Here is a 17,641-nt window from a genome sequence, read left to right on the forward strand (position 1 = left end):
CTCTTGCATTTAATGCGCAATAATAACATTTTCTTGGTTGTCTTTCCTTGCAGGTTGGCGGCCTAATTCAAAATCTCAACTATACTCAGGGACCATCTGTCCCGTTTTCGACAGACTTTGCGCTCTCAGTTCAGCTCAAGCTAACTATCTGAACCTCCATCCCACCATATGCACACCTTTGTTAGAGGCCCCGTCACTCCACAACTTCGCGGGCTTTTCCGCTCCCTTTTACCGTCCTCCTCCCCCCAAGGAAAGAAAACCCCGAGCTTCACCTCCTTCCCGGAAACGTTCCAGACACCATACCTCCCATCGCCATTCATGCCATGACTCCTCTCATTCCTACACTACCCTCGCATCCAGTGAAGCCCTTTCCCCCTGTGCTCCAGAAAACCCTCCCTCCTACAAGTCCATTTCCACCTGGGAAGACCAGTATACCCCTCCAATCTCTCCCTCTGCAGATATGGATGTCACAAATATGAAGCTGTTTGACAGCGATGATGATAATGATAAAGTAATGAAGATCTCTCCCACCGCGGTGGGCAATCCGGTCGATGGGCCACCCAGTAAGCGATCGAGGACCAATGTGTCTGAGGAACCCGCTCCCATCGTCCGGGCTGCTGCACCTGAGGTCCCCACTGAGCTTGCCCGTCGGCCAGGCATGGAAACAACCCTCCCCACTGACCAAGATATTGCCCCTGCTATGTTTGCCCCAAATTTTAAGGTGTGCAACGGTAAAGTAATTAAATATCGCAGACTCGGCTCTCGACAACCCTGTTGTGGCCTCCTCTCTCTTCTACGGTTCTCATTTGCCGAAAGATATGGCCTATGCGGAAGGCAGCACCTTTGATCTCCATTGTACTTCGTTGTACACTAACTGGGAGAAGGTACCCCCGCCCTTGTTCCTTCCTCTTTCATTTCTGATCTGTTGTCCTTCTTGCTTTTAGGTGAGCCTCGACATCTCCTACATGATCCACGGTCTCTTTAGTGCTCGGACCAAGGTGGATTCTCTGGAGAAAGAATCCAGCAGCCCTAATGGCTTGAGAGCCACTTGTGCCCGACTTCAGCAGGAGTTAGAAGCTGCGGATCTAGCCAAAACCCAGGCCCAGGACGAACTGAAGACTGTTGAAGTCAACCACCAGTTATACATGGATACGGTCAATGAACGCTTTTAAGTCATCGGTACATTACCACACTACTCCAAAGACACCGATCCGCCTCGATGCTCTTGCTCTGCTGCAAAGATCGCCAATATCAGGCCCTTTTAGAGCAACACACAACGGATATGGTCACTCTTCAAAGCCGCTTCAAAGCTCTGGCCGACAAGCGGGTGGCCAAGAAACTTCAGGAATAACAAGATCGGCTTATCAAAGAGGGCCGCCTCCTGCCCGAGAAGCTGTCCACCCCTGCTGAGGTGGCTGGGGAAGAGCATCCTGAATATGTTGCGAGTACTGAGGTATCAACTGGAGCTGAGGAGAACCCTGAAGCCGCTGCAGAAGCCATCATCCCTAAAACAACAATTACCACTGCAGACCCGACCTTTACGGAGCCCCCCTCCGACACACTCTAAAACAGTGATTATGGTTTTTGGATTTGAAAGAAACTTTGTCTCCCGTTAACCCTCAACGGGCTCACGTTGTTAAGTTTATGACATTCTCTATGTTTTGTATGCCATGTATTTGACACTATGGATATTTTCTTTCCTTTCCCATGCCTCCGTTGCATCTTTTGCTGCTCCTGTTCTCATGTAATCAAATATTAATCTCTCTTACAATCTGTATGCTCTTTCTCTCCCTGCACACTAGTTTGAGATAATCTCCTTTATATTTTGTTTTTGTTTCCCCATTGTCTCTTCCTCCTAAGGCAGCCTCCTAGGGCAATTCTTTTGGCTTACGACTCAGTTTGGTGGCAACTCCCACCGCGGTCCCTCTGAGACTAGTGACCCGGCTGGGAGAAACATCTCGCCATTCCTCGGAGGCCAACGAGCCTGCTGGGGGACACTCTATTCGCCCCTATGTTTGATTCGGACTCTCTGTCCACGAAGGGCTCCTCCCCGCCCCGCTATCTCTTTGAGGCTAGTGAGCCTGCTATGGGGCAACTCTCTTTGCCCCTCTATCTGTGAAGGGCTCCTCCCCCCTGCTATCTCTTTGAGGCTAATGAGCTTGATGTGGGGCAACTCTCTTTGCCCCTAAGTTTGATTCGGACCCTCTATCCGCGAAGGGCTCCCCCCCCCCCATTTGTCTCTCGGCCGATGAGCCTTGCCCATAAGTTTGATTCGCCTTGTTAATTTTTCAAAAGTACCATTGTATTATATATGTGCAAACAGCCCCAGTCCTTGGCCCTGGACTAGTGCCCCATTTAAACATAAAACTTTTTCAACATTCTTATATTCCAAGGCCTCTCTATCAACTTCCCTTCCATGGTTCGCATCTTGTAGGTGCCCGCCCCTCCGACATCCACCACCGTGTAGGGTCCCTCCCAATTTGGTCCCAGCTTTCCGTTGTTTACTTTTTTGGTGCTTGGAGCCACTCTGCGGAGTACCAGGTCTCCCACTTGAAATTTCCGCGGCTTCAACCTTTTGCTGTACTGCCTTTGTAAGCGCTGGTGATACTCCTCTAATCTGACACGCGCTGTGTCCCTCCTCTCCTCAGCCAAGTTCAAATATCTAGACAGTATGCCCCAGTTTAATCCCCCTTCCACAGCCTTAGTGCGGGTCATGGATGCCACCATCTCCGATGGGATCACTACTTCCATGTCGTATGCTAACGAGAGTGGAGTCTCTCTAGTCGAGGTTTGCGGTGTGGTCCGATAAGCCCAGAGCACATGACTCAGTTCATCGGCCCAGTCCCCTTTTCTATCTTCTAACTTTCGTTTGAGATTATTCATTATGGTCTTGTTAGATGATTCGGCCTATCCATTCCCCTCAGGATTATAGGGAGCCGAGAATCCCTATTTCACATTATAAGCCTGCAAGAACCCTTGTACCTTTGACCCCGTGAACTGTGTTCCATTGTCCGCTATGATGGAGTGCGGTAATCCAAATTAAACCTGCATATGATGTTTTCCCATAGAAACTTAATCACTTGCTCCTCCTTGACCTGCTGCAAGGCCACTGCCTCTATCCATTTGGTAAAATAGTTGGTATCGGATAGCATGAATCTTCTCTTTCTGCTGGCCATAGGCAATGGTCCCACAATGTCCATGGCCCACATAGCGAACGGCCACAGACTCAACACATTGTGCAGCGGCTCCACTAGTGCAAATATTAACTGAGAAAACCTCTAACACTTTCCACACTTCTTAGCAAACTCTACTGCGTCCATTTTCATATGAGGCCAGAAATACCCCTTCGTCGATGGGCGATGATGCGGTAGTCCTTCTGCGAGTGACTCCTACGCCTCCCGCGATGCAACTCTGCCGATTACCTCACGGCGGTCCGTCCCAAGCATCTCAACAGCGGTTCATCGAAATTCTTTCGGTACATCTCCCCTTCTATCAATGTGTACCTCCGCGAAGTCTGCTCCAATCTTCTCCTTTCTTTCTTATCAACCACTTCTCCTCCGGATAGAAAATGTTTGATTGGGTTCATCCATCCTCCCGCTCCTTCCGTGGTCTGGCATATATCTTCCCCCTTCTCGATACTCAATTTCTCCATCCACTTTACCCTTATGGTTCTCTCTTCTGACGCTGGTATTGCGACCCAAATGTATGAACCTGATCTTTTCGAACTTCGCCGCTCTGCTATGTACAATTTCCAAATATCTTGACATTCGCGCACATCTAGCAACAAAACCTCCGTTTACTTGGCACACCACCAAATTTGAATCCGAGTATATCGTCAACTTGTGCACCCCCAAATCCTCTGTCATTCCTAACCTTGGCCCGCTATCACCGCCTCGTATTCTGATTTATTGTTGGTTGCTGCAAACCCCAACTTCATTGACAACTCAATCCTGTCGTTATCAGGAGTGACCACTACTACGCCTATTCCATTGCATGCGTCTGTGGCCGAACTGTCCGAGAATACTCTCCATCCATTTCGCTTATCCCAGGGATCTAGCAAGTCTGGCTCACCCTCACACTCAGGCTCCATGACCATCTCCTCTCCCCACGTAGGATCCTCCGCTGGGAACTCTGCCAAAAACTTAGTCACTGCCTGTGCTTTCTCCGCAGTCCTTATTTGATATTGAACTTCATAAGAGCTCAAGCATCACTGCCCATTTTATCATTCTTCCGGACTTCTCTGTTTTCAGTGCCTGTTTGAGGGGCAGATTTGTCACCACTACTACCAAATGTGCTTCAAAGTAAGGTTTCAACTTCAATGCTGAGAATACCAATGCCAACGCGTACTTCTCCACTCTACTATACCGGGTCTCCGCATCCAACAAGGTTTTACTCTGGAAATATACCGGTTTTTCAACTTTATCCACCACTCGAACCATGACTGAACTTACTGCGTACTCTATAACCCCCAAGTATAGGTACAACCTCTCTCCCTGTTCTGGCCGCGACAGTAAAGGCGCCTTGCCCAAATAACCCTTCAGCTCTTGAAACGTTTCCTCGCATTCTGCGGTTCAGACGAAGTCCAGCATACTCCTTAATAGTCAATAAAGCAGTCTACACTTATCTGACAACTTAGAAATGAACTAGTTCAATGCCGCGACTCGACCCGCTAGCCGTTGTACTTCTTTGACATCTGCGGCGATGGCATCTCTATCAGCGCTCGTATTTGCTTAGGATTGGCTTCTATTCCTCGATGATTTACTATGTATCCCAGAAACTTCCCTGTGGTTACCCCGAATGTGCACTTCTCTGGATTGAGCTTTAAATTGTGCGCTCGCAGTATGCTAAATGTCTCCCTCAGGCCTTCCAGGTGCTCTTCCTCCGACATACTCTTTTCTACCATGTCATCTATATATATTTCAATTCCCTTCCGGATCTTGCTCTCGAACATTTTCTCTCCCAGCCCAAATAAGCTGAAAAGTGGCCCCGACATTCTTCAAGCCGAACAGCATCCTTGTATGTACCTCCTTCCACTATGAATGACGTCTTCTCCTGATCCGGCCCATACATCGCGACCTGGTTATACCCCATCGACGCATCCATGAATAAAAATATTTTGAATCCTGCTATTTGATCCACTAGCTCGTCCACCCGCGGCATGGGATATCAGTCTTTAGGGCACTCTGAGTTGACATCTGTGAAATCGACACACATACGTACCTTGCCATTCTTTTTTAGTACCGCGACTATGTTGGATAACCAATCCATGAACTTCACTTCCCGTATTATTCCTGCTCCTTTTAACCTTGTAACCTCCTCGCCAATTCCCTCTGCGTACTTCGGCCTCACACCACGCAATTTTTGTCTTACTGGCTTCGCATCTTCCCTCATGTGTAAACGATGACATGCAAAATCTGGATCTAACCCGGTGACATCCTCTATTGTCCAAGCAAAGACCTCCTTATTGTTAGAGAGGAACTGTATCAGTTTGCTCTTCCACTCCTCAAGTAAACTAGACCCTACTGAAGTAAACTTCTCTTCCTCCCCCACCCCTACATTTACTATCTCCACCTCATCAAGAGTTTTCGGTGCCGCCGTCGTCTCCGCCTCCCTCTCCGCAGAGGCACACTGTAATTGCTATGTCTGCCTCTTCCTATGATTCGATGTCTCTCCCTCATCCCCTCGGATCAACCTCTTCACTGTCCCCTGATGACTATTTCTCGCCATCACTTGATCACCGCGAACCTCGTACATCCCCGTCGGGATGGGAAATCGGATCACCTGATAGTAAGTGGATGGTACTGCTTTCATCTCGTGAATCCACCGCCTCCCTAGAATGACATTGTACTACAAATTGGCGTCCACCACCTTGAATCGTGTCACTGGTCCCGTTGTCACAGGGAGCAAGAGTTCTCCTAAAGGCTCAGTCATGCTTCCATTGAAACCGTACAAATTAGTCTGGGATGGTCTCAACTACTTTCTGTCGATCTTCATCTCCTTCATTGTCCCTCTGAATAACAAATCCACAGCGCTGCCACAATCCACTAGCACCATTTTCACCATATAGTTACCCATTGCCACTGTGATTACCAACGCGTCCTCGTGCGGGGAGTCCACCACCTTTAAGTCTGCCTCAGTAAACATTATGCTCCCCCTTTCTGCCGCAGACCATGGGGCTAGCCGCGAGTGTCCTAATGTTTCATTAACTTGTTGTATGCTTGTCGTTCATCTTATCTTATCTCGATGGGCGTTGTGACTCAATATCTCCCTGCTGAAAATGACATTGATTGTCCCCAGTATCCTTCCCTGATCGGGTACCTGCTCCTCTTTCCCTTTCCCTATGATAAACTCCTTCAGTAACCCCTTTCCTATCATCCTCTGCACTAACCACTTAAGCACATAGCATTCATTCATCTCATGGTTTTGTATCTGATGATAGGCACAATAAGGCTTACCTGGTATTTCATTTAGTTTGTTCCGCGACCCTTCATAGCCCTGCACCCTCTAAATCAACGGCAGTATTTCACTCAGCGGTCGGTTCAGCGGTGTCTGTTATGTTTCCTGATCAGGTTTTCTCTCCCTATACTCCTTCTTGACTTCGCTTCTCCCCCTCTCGGGACGCGAAAAGTATCCTCGATATCCACTGCTTCCCCTGTCTGATGTTTCATATCTTCCGCGATCCTCACTTTTTCCAATGACAACATGGCCTTCCCCGGCCTCTTCACCTCTTTCTGCATTGTATCCTCATATCTTATATATTTCTCCACCCTTGGGTACAAATCTTGTAACGTCTCGATCTCGTTCTTAGCCACGGACTTGTGTACCCTAGTCCTCGGGCGCAACCCTCTTTCGAACACAATCACCGCGGTTCTTTCATCCAAATTTTCCACCTTCAATGTCTCCGCCTTGAATCTACATAAGAAGTCTCTCACCGATTCCGCGGATCTCTATCTGACATTGAACAGAGCTGCGATATCAACTACCCACTTTTTCTGGTGTATGAAGTGGTCCACGAAAGCTTGCTCTAACTCTTGAAAATTGTTTATACTCTTCGACAGCAACCGGTAATACCACTCGAAAGCTCCCCCCTTTAAGCTTGCAGGGAACATCATACACCGCAGTCCATCATATCTAGGTTCTTGCCACAGAGGCATCTGTTGTCGGAAGTGGTGGATGTGATCTGCTGGATCTCCTTTCCCGTCATACCTCTCAAATCTGGGCTGGCTGAACCGCTTTGGGACCTTAGACTTCCAGATTGCGTCAGCCAATGGGTTGCGGTTCAGCCTCGCCACCACCTGGTTTGCCACTCCACTTATACCCTTAGCTTGCCCCAAATTCGCTTTCAGGTCGCTGGCTATCATTTCCTTCACTTGCTCCCTTGTGAGTCCAGGTAACACATTGTCCGCCAAGTTGGGCCTCCCCTCCTCTTTTTCCTACTCAAACGCCTCTCCCTCTGACTCTTCTATGGCTTCTTTCTCCCTCCGGAGCCCTTCGTTTTCTTCTCTCAACCTCGCTATTTCCTCGTGTAACCGTCGTGTTCCTTCCGACATGGACGCGGTGGTCTCCTCTCCGCCTTGCTCTCCCCTCTCGTTCCTCACTGACTCCCCCTCCTCCTCTGCAACTGCCATCGTCCTTGGCTTTCATACTCCTCTCTTCACTCTTGTGGCCATTTCTCCAGTTGTCTAGAACTCGGTCCCCACAGACGACACCAAATGTTGGAGCTCTAAAGGCACACTCACTATCTCTCCTTTCCTAGGTCTAGCCTCTCTAGTTTTGCCCAAAGTCTCCTTTTTCTCTCTCACCCTAGTCTCCCATCGCAGTCATACACCTGTCCTCTCATCCCTGGCTTCCCTTTCTTCCACGTGTAGGGTTACTGCCGTGTACCTGCGTGACCGCGGACTGATAGTGTGCACCTAAGTTCTCTGCATATCTTGTCTCGGGCCCATCCCAATGTCGATCCCCTACTCTTCGGCTCGCACTCTCATAGCTTGCATCAGGTCGCATCACCCTTCATCCTCTATACCGCAAATCCTACCACCACAGTACCCTTATATTGGTTTTGCTGAATTATTATTTATTATATTAAATATTGATTACAGGACAACAACAGAATCTCTACTTCTCCAGTTTTCAGTCCCACTTCAGAGAAACAGTATTGGAGTGCTCTTCGTAATCGTGTCGATACCCTTCTTGAAAACCGCAAGCTCGATCTGCAAGCTCCATCTGTGAGAATATTTCTGTAAGTTCATTTTTTATAATTTTGTTGGTGGTTTGAGTAATGGGGATGTTTTGTTTTGTGGGTTTTGTAGGAGAATGGAGGATTGGGGAAGAGGAAAAGGTTGAGCAAAGAATATTGCTTGCTTTTGCTTAGAGGGTTTGATTCGATTTCGTCTTCTTTGTCTCATCTCACAAGCAATTTAGACACTGCAATGCATGTAAGCTATAGCTTCTTCTATATTTTTTTTCATCTCTTTGTGAAATGGTGTTCTGCTTTTTATTGTGTTATTAGTCTGAAATTTAGGTACTAATAATATTAACAATTTCGCCGTATGTTGAAATAATGAATGACCTGGTTTTAGGCTTAAGAAGTTTTTAATTATGGGAGAAAGTTTATTTAATGAAATGTCTTTTGAATGAAAGTTGATTAAGCTAAGTTTTGAGATGTAGGACTCATGCCGCCCCTAGATATTCGATAATAAGTCTAACGTAAACGCGTAGGGGAAAAAAGACTGGAAGAACAAGCTGATCTTCTATAGAGATTATAGCTTCTGTCATATTGTCCATTACTAGTATTTGATAGGAACATGTGTGAATTGCTGTTGTTCACTTATCAGTGGTCACTCTCCTGGAAATAACTTAGTTGAAATGTTATAAAAGATGATTGACATTGGGAATGAATGGAGAAATGTGATTCTTTCTGCCAGACAGACTCGAGGAGTTGAGGCTCTCTTAGTCTTTGATGCTTTAATTGGGTTTATTGGATTGAGTTCGTTGTTATTACAAAACGGGATTTAACTTTTTATCAAAGTGTTTTGGCTTTCCATTTGTCAGTTTTGAAACTGAAAGAAAATATGTCAATGTGAAACTTGACATCTTATAAGTTTCAAATTTCATTTGCATAACCCTTCGGATGAATCTCCTTGTTTTAGAAATAGATATAAAGTGTGAATTTGACTATGCACAACTTAACATATATATTAGAAGAGGTGATGTTTAAAGACTTACAATTTAAATTTTTATTATTTGCGACTCTGAATGGCAGGGAGCAAGAGAACTAGCAAAGCCTTCACTGACTGAAGCATTGCATTGTGACCAAGAGAAGACAGCAAGTGATGAAGTAGAAAACAAAAGAGGGGTGAAGAGGAAACCAAATCCGCATGAATCTTCCAACAATCAGGAGGATCATGAAGAGAAGGAAAAGGAACAAAGCCTTGAGAGTGGGAAGAAAGCAAAAAAATGTTAGTTTCCACTTTACTCTGACACTTCACTGCTAAGAGTTAGAGGTGTATCTGAATATTGATTATCTTTCAATGTCCTGCAGCTTGCAATTCCCATGGCGACTAAAGCAGCTACATTAGCAAGAGAGCTGAGATCAATAAAATCAAATTTTAGCTTTATGCAAGAGAGATGCTCTATGCTTGAGGAAGAGAACAGGAGGCTCAAGGAGGGATATTGGTAAGGGGATGCGACCTGAAGAAGATGAACTAGTAATTTCCTCCTTCACCCGACTTTCTCTTCTTGTGCTAAATTTATGTTAGTACTTAGTAATGAAACCAGATACATCCTTATGCCACGACCTAAAAATGGCTATGAATATGTCTTTGACTAACTCCAGTGGTTAGTGTTTAAAAAACAATCTTGTGTGATCCCCCTTTCGTTACTTATGTAAGTGGGTTGGACCACTTAGGTCCGCCCACATTGATCAAGGATCCATCCCCAGTACAAGCTACTCCCTGGATCGAGGATCGTAGTCCTACTGGATAGAATAGAATCTATCCAAAATCTCTTGTTACGCAAGAGTCGGGTTAGCTATTTGCCTTGGTTGGTTTTATATACCTTACGTAGGTATTAAAAACACAAGAAGTAGAAGAAAAAGAAAGATTCAAACGCTCTCTTCTTTTCTCAATTCACAGATAAGTGGGGGTTAAGGTGTGGATACAAAGGGGATTGATTCTAGTAACAATTTTTCTCTAAAGACAAGGCTAGTAATAACTCTCAAGGTTATCATTCTTTGACTTCGGGTTTCTTCCGCTAGACAAGAGGTATGTTCTATAACTCGAATAGCATGTTAATGTATTACTTACATTGGTATCAGATCTGTTTATGTTTGTTGATTCGCCATTGTAACATACATTGATAAAAATCAAGTTTTGTTAGTTTTTCTCAAAAACCATTAATAAACAATCTGTTGATTTTCGATCTCTACATGTCATGAGTTTTTAAAAACTAATTAGTAGGGTTTGTTGCTCTAGTGAGAGGAACGTTCTCCCAAAATTTCATGGAAAACCGTTGAGTAGATTGAGAGAAACTCAAATCAAAGTTTTTGATAAAAACTATTTTTTTGTGGTTTTTTCAGAACTTTGGACTGTTTTTTGATCGATTTACAGATCTTATTAATGCTTAATATTGGCATGTTAGTAATCTATGTTGTGAGATCTTTGTAACAGTATAAAGTATGTTTCGTTTGGATCTATAATGAGATAGATACAAGTCTTTAAACATGCCTACTTTGCCATAAATTTATGCATGTTTACTGAAGAAGATAACCGAGTTAGCACACGAGTTGACTCGGTCAGATCTGTTTCGAATCTGTTTAATAAGTTGAGTTGACTCAGTTCCCTGTTACTATTTTCTGACTCGTTTTTTGCATCTGAACCAACCCGGTTACTGAACCCGATTCTATCCGGTTAAGTATGAACCGGTTATAGTTTTTGGTCTGGTTCAGGCCTTTTTTGAGGACTGATTAACCTGAAATTTCTTACCCAAGGGTTTTTTACCATTCTGAATCTGTTGGAATCATCGGTTGATCGAAATTCCAGGTATAAGTTGCTGTGACAGTATATCTTAGATGGACCGGTATAATGTTTATGAGCCGGTTCAGGCCTTTGGAGAGGGCCAAATGATCTGATTTTTTGTATACAAGGGTTTTTGACCCTTCTGAATCCATTGGGATAGATCCCAGGTCATGATTCTGAGCTTTACATATAGTTACAGTAGAACCATATGGTTCTTTATGCCATAAAATGATAGATATTATTCTTTGTTTTTGTTTGGCATATTTTTTTATCGTATTATGTGGAATATGATTAGTAGAGGTTTTGTTCCTCCTAATATGAAATTTGTTCAAAAATCAATTGGAAGATATACTCTTTATTTACATTGTTGGGAGATGATTATGAGCTTTTCAAGTTTTCGATCCCAATATGTAGAATAAGATAATATTTTTTGGATTGGAATTTTTGGAATAAATTTAAAGAATGTGTATAGACTAATGTTATATCCACCATTGCATATATGTAGAAGATGGATACAGAAAACTTAATTGCTAACATATGTCAATCCTTGCACAATCTGAATGTAGTGATGGCCACCAAAACTGTAGTTGCAAACCTTAACCATGGAACTAAACTTGATGAGACAAACTATGATATATGGCATAGGAAAATTCAATACCTCTTGAATGAGCAAGAACTCTAGGAACACTTAACCATTTTGATGGCCCAACCTGAAATTGGGGCACAACCCAAAATCGTTGTGACCTTGAGACTTATCAAGCATGGACCAAAACGGATCGTCGTGTGTGCTACATTATGTTGAGCAAAATGCATGATGATCTGATTGGAGAATATGAGACATTCTCCACAGCTAAGGACATCTGGGATCAACTGAAATTTGCTTTCGGTGGAACATCTACTACTTGACTTTGAAGTCTAGTTTTAAAGTTTGAGATGTTTAGGAAAGATCCCAAGGCAACCATGCCTGAACACATAAGGGTGTTATCAAGCATGATCCGCGAGCTAAAGGCCGCTGGAAATGTCCTTACTGATGAGCAGCAAGTCTAAGGGTGTTATCAAGCATGATTCGCGAGCTAAAGGCTGCTGGAAATGTCCTTCCTGATGAGCAGCAAGTCCAAGCTGTGCTCCCTGATTCTTGGATGCATATGAAGCAAATCATGATTCACAATGAGAGTATTAAGATTTTTTTTTATATTTCTCAACATTGTGAGCTTGAAGGCGCCGAGATCGCGAACCGTAATACTTTCGCCTCTAATCGCGATCCGGGCGAAATGCAAGACAAATGGGTCTAAGCACCGGGGTAATAACAAACCCAAGAAACAAGGAGGGCTAATAAGTGGCTCCTAAAGGCGCAGCATAGCTGCCCCTTCGCAGAGGCAAAGCGTGGTGGAAAGAAAGAAATTGATATGACCAAGGTGAAATGCTACAATTGTAAGCAGATGGGACACTTCGCTCGTGATTGCACTGAGTCGAAACAGGTATCTATTTCCCCTTACTCTCATTCCATAAGTGTATGTACACATGTTTTAGTTGCTCATTCTCTCCCTGAATGGATTGTAGATACAGGAGCAACCAGGCATGTAGCTCGAGAGCGAGTAGGGTTTGTAGATTTTCGTCGAATTCCAGAAAACACCCAGAAACTTTATATGGGAAATGGCACTAGTGAAGATGCATTAGGAATTGGTACATACCAACTCTCATTACACACTGGGCGCGTACTTCTTCTACATGATGTGTTTTATGTTCCTGGAATTCAGCATAATCTGCTTTCTGTTTTAGCACTTCTTTCTTTTGGATATTCTTTTGATTTTAAGGCTGATAGGTTGGATATTAAGTTGGATGGTATTGTTTTTGGACATGGATTCCTTATGAATAATTTCTTTAAAGTTGAATTGAATGATTTTTTTCTTCATTATCTTACATGGCTAGTGCAAGTAGAAATATTGATTTTGTTACTTGGCATGCTAGACTAGGTCATATAGGACAAGATAGGATGACCAGATTAGCAATAGAAGGCCTATTGGGCCCACTCGCTAAAGTTAACCTACCTATATGTGAATCATGTTTAGCTGGTAAAGCATGTAGAAAGCCTTTTGGAAAGGCAGTAAGAGCTACTCAGCCGCTTGAGCTAATCCACTCAGATATTTGTGGGCCTATGAATGTTAAGGCACGTCATGGCACCTCTTATTTTCTCACTCTAATAGATGATTACTCACGATATGGTTATATCTATCTGATAGCTCACCGCTATGAAGCTTTGAATTGTTTTAAACGCTTTATAGCGGAGGTTGAGACACAGAAAGAGATGAGTTTAAAAACTCTTTGAACTGACCGAGGACGTGAATACTTATCTGATCAGTTCAAGGAACTATGTGAAAAAAAAGGGGATACGCAGACAATTAACTATCCCTTACACTCCGCAACAAAATGGTGTAGCGGAGAGAAGAAATAGAACTCTTTTAGATATGGTTAGATCAATGATGGCGCAAAGTAATCTCCCTATATCATTTTGGGGGGACACACTTTTGACTGCTGCCTACATACTTAACCAAGTGCCTTCTAAGTCAGTTCCTTCAACACCTTATGAACTTTGGAAAGGCAAAAAGCCCCGTTTGGAAAATTTGCGCCCATGGGGTTCAGCAGGTTTTGTTCACAACATTTCTCATAAGCATGGAAAACTAGGCCCTAGAGCTAGAAAGTGTATCTTTGTAAAGTATTCTGATAGCTTAAAAGGTTATGTTATGTTTGGGGAACATCCTGATAGAGGAATGACAGAAATAGAGTCTCCTGATATAGATTTCATTGATAATGATTTTCCTAGCATAAATAATACAAAGAAAGATCTTGGCCTCTATGAGATAGAGGAGTACGAAAACATCCTACCATCTTCAAGCGAGGGTGGGGAATTAATTTCTCATCCTGTAATCGCTGAAGATAGTGGGAGTGGTTTTCAACCTAGTGGGAGTGTACCACTAGATCCTCAAGTGCGTAGGAGTAAACGTGGAAATATTCCCCGTCGTCATTTCGAGATTGAAGGGGATAATTTTATGTGTACTCCATTAGATGAGGAAGAACCTACTTCTTTCAAAGAAGCAATTTCTTCTCCTGCTAGAGACAAGTGGATAGTTGCTATGCAAGATGAGATGAGCTCAATGGGGAAAAACGAGGTCTGGGAGTTAGTTGATCTTCCGCTTGGGCGTAAAACTGTTGAAAATAAATGGATTTTTAAAGTTAAACGCAAGGCAGATGGTTCAATTGACAAGCATAAAGCACACCTTGTGGCGAAAGGCTATACCCAACAAGAGGGTATAGATTATGAAGAGACATTCTCCTCTGTGGTGAGATTTGCTTCAATTCACCTCATTCTAGCTATTGTCGCACAATAGGATTTAGAACTTTTTCAAATGGATGTTAAAACTGCATTTCTCAATGGAGAATTAAAGGAAGAGATCTATATGGCTCAACCGACTGGTTTTGAGGTCCAGGGACAAGAGCGCAAAGTTTGTTGCCTAAAACGTTCTATATATGGCCTTAAGCAGTCGTCTAGGCAATGGTATCTCAGATTTCACAATTCAATTACCTCAATTGGTTTTGAGATGATTGAAGAAGATCACTGCGTGTACACTAAACGATCCAGAAAGAGTTTTCTTATCCTTTCGTTGTATGTTGATGACATTCTTTTAGCTGGGAATGATATGGATTCCATTGTTGCCACTAAGAAGTGGTTGTCCTCCAATTTTGAGATGAAGGATATGGGTGAAGCAGACTATGTGTTAGGAGTTAAGATCACGAGGGATCGCAAAAAGAAATTTATTGGTTTGTCTCAAGAGATTTACATTAGAAAGATTCTTGAGCATTTCCGTATGCAAAACTCCAAACCAATAGACACCCCATTGGAAAAAGGATGTGTCTTAAGCCTTGATCAGTGTCCCAAAACTAATAAAGAAAAGAATCAAATGTCCATTGTGCCATATGCGGCTGCAATTGGTAGTCTGATGTATGCCATGATGTGTACTCGACCAGATATTAGCTTTGCAGTCGGGTTAGTCAGTTGTTATCAGAGTAATCCTGGTCCAGCTCATTGGAGAAAGCTGTGAAAAGGATACTCAGATATCTACAAGGGACTATTGATTTTGTCCTAAGTTACCATGGTGGAGACTTGAAACTGAAAGGTTACACCGATGCAGACTGGGCTGGTGATAAAGATGAGCGCAAGTCCACTTCGGGTTATACTTTTATGCTCGGAGGTGGAGTTATTACTTGGTGTAGCCAGAGTCAGAGTATGTTGTTTGCTCAGCTGTAGTCCAAGAAGCTGTTTGGCTAAGGAAATTCTTGATACACTTAGATATCACAGCTCATGCAGAGGATGCATTATTACTTTATAGTGATAGCACTGCAGCTCTAGCATTTGCAAAAGATCCTAAGTATCATGGGAAGGCCAAACACATAGAGACTCGTTTTCACTACATTCGAGATAAGGTTGCAACAGGAGAAGTGGTCTTGAAACATATCTTCACACTTAACATGTTGGCTGATCCCATGACTAAACCTATTGCACGAGATGCGTTTAAATCTCATGTTAGGAGTATGGGACTTCGTAGGATTTGATATGTTTGGACAACTTTTATGTAATTGACATTGTTTATGGTATATTTCATTAATTCAGATTTTTTGGAATATTCTTTTAATTACACATTCTTGATTTCTTTTTGTCACCAGGCTTGAATCGACCTACTCACATGGGTGATTCACCTTGGCGCTTGGAGAGCGAGCAAGATGAGACATCTATATTCTTAGCGCTAGAAGAGCGGAAAGAATATTTTTTTAAATTCTTAAATGTCGCCTTAGTTGAACTAAGATGAGACCTTATAAAACAAAAGTCGAACATAAAATTTATCCACAATTTTATGTAGCGTGCAGTTAAGTCGAATATGAATGTTTTTTTCTTAACAGACGCTAGAAAGTGACTGGAATAAAACTCAAGTTAGGTGTTTGTTTAGTGACTAGACAAAGATTCGTATGGTATTACAGTTTTGCAAGTGACATACCCATATTAGTGGGATAACACCATAGCATACATAACATACTGTATGTGCTTTGCCGATCGATAGTGAGAACAATGAATGAATCCTTTCTTCATTATTGTGTGAGCTACTAGGATAATTAAAACTTTTTCCCATAGTATGCCTTTCTTAACTTAAGGTTATGTCATGAAGAGAATATTTGGTGACGCTACTTTAGTGTGCTTCCTAAGTACGACGATATTTAGTGTATTACGGGGCATTTCTAGGAACGCGACTGAATATAATTGTATTGGCATGAATGCTTAGGGAAGACTTTTTTGATATTACATCATGTTTTGTGACTCATAGCAGGCCCACGACTATATTTTTAATAAGTCATGAGTACAAAACAAGGAGGGGATGTAGCACTGCTTTATATGAGGGATTAAGATTTAAGACTGCTGATTCCGGTGTAATCAACAATGTCTAAGGCATATACGAGATGTTTCTGGGTGATGCGTTTTTATTAGTTGGGTGAAAACTTAATAATATCGCTCCTGTTGCTCTTTGTTTTTTTCGTGAGGTCGTACACCTTATTCCCTATATGCAAAGATGAATAAAAGAGATTGAGATTTGCCCTATGTGGGCGAGTGGGAGATGTAAGTGGGTTGGACCACTTAGGTCCGCCCACATTGATCAAGGATCCATTCCCAGTATAAGCTACTCCCTGGATCGTAGGATTGTAGTCCTACTGGATAGAATAGAATCTATTGTTACGCAAGAGTCAGGTTAGCTGTTTGCTTGGTTAGTTTTATATACCTTACGTAGGTATTAAAAACATAAGAAGTAGAAGAAAAAGAAAGATTCAAACTCTCTTCTTTTCTCAATTCACAGAGAAGTGGGGCTTAAGGTGTGGATACAAAAGGGATTGATTCTAGTAACAATCCTTCTCTAGAGACAAAGCTAGTAACAACTCTCAAGGTCATCATTCTTTGACTTCGGGTTTCTTCTGCTGGACAAGAGGTATGTTCTATAACTCGAATAGCATGTTAATGTATTACGTACAACTTGAAACTCATAATTTAAATGCATTGACACTTTCTTAGGTGAGACTTCAACTGGAGGCATTACTTGCTGAGAAGTCCAGACTCCAGACTAGCAAATGAGAATGCAAACCTGACTAAAGAGAACGAATGCCTTCATCAACTTGTGGAGTACCACCAAGTCACCTCCCAAGATCTTTCACCATCTTATGAGCAAGTTATAAACGGAATGTGCTTAGATTTTTCTTCACCACCACCAAGTATCGCTGAAGAGGCTAATGCTGAAGGCGACTGGTGACTTTGAAGCTCCTCAGACACCCCGGACTGATACTCATGGGATCTCTACTTCACTTGATGGATGGTTAGGTGAAGAGAAAAAGGACAGAGAATGATAGAAGATAGTCAAATATTATTAACGTCCATTTATCTACTGTTGTACCATTTTCTGGATATTGAGTTGAATTTCCATTGATATTTTTTTTGTAAAGTGTCAATTTTATTGTTATGTGTGTAGTTGTGATTTATGTCAGATTAAATATAAAGCGATATCTTATTGGTCTCTTTAGAGAAATTGCCATGA

The 17,641-nt window shown here is 42.8% G+C and overlaps 1 protein-coding gene and 1 pseudogene across 2 annotated transcripts; one reads left to right on the plus strand and one right to left on the minus strand.

The window, feature by feature from the left end:
- Positions 1–1,364: 1,364 nt before the first annotated feature.
- On the minus strand, positions 1,365–2,883 carry LOC147503373 (uncharacterized). Its single transcript, XM_086604811.1, has 2 exons — positions 2,539–2,883; positions 1,365–1,487 (listed from the first exon to the last, which is right to left on the minus strand). The coding sequence occupies exons 1-2, from the start codon at positions 2,881–2,883 to the stop codon at positions 1,365–1,367; spliced, it is 468 nt and encodes a 155-aa protein (XP_086460937.1).
- A 5,015-nt stretch (positions 2,884–7,898) lies between these two features.
- LOC147503374 (uncharacterized) lies at positions 7,899–17,620 on the plus strand (annotated as a pseudogene). Its single transcript, XR_015220937.1, has 6 exons — positions 7,899–7,997; positions 8,100–8,225; positions 8,310–8,435; positions 9,263–9,454; positions 9,542–9,707; positions 17,125–17,620. The product of XR_015220937.1 is annotated as an uncharacterized LOC147503374 (transcript).
- Positions 17,621–17,641: the final 21 nt, after the last annotated feature.

The sequence above is a fragment of the Coptis chinensis genome, chromosome 4, assembly GCF_015680905.1.
Source record: "Coptis chinensis isolate HL-2020 chromosome 4, ASM1568090v1, whole genome shotgun sequence".
NCBI classification, from domain to species: domain Eukaryota; kingdom Viridiplantae; phylum Streptophyta; class Magnoliopsida; order Ranunculales; family Ranunculaceae; genus Coptis; species Coptis chinensis.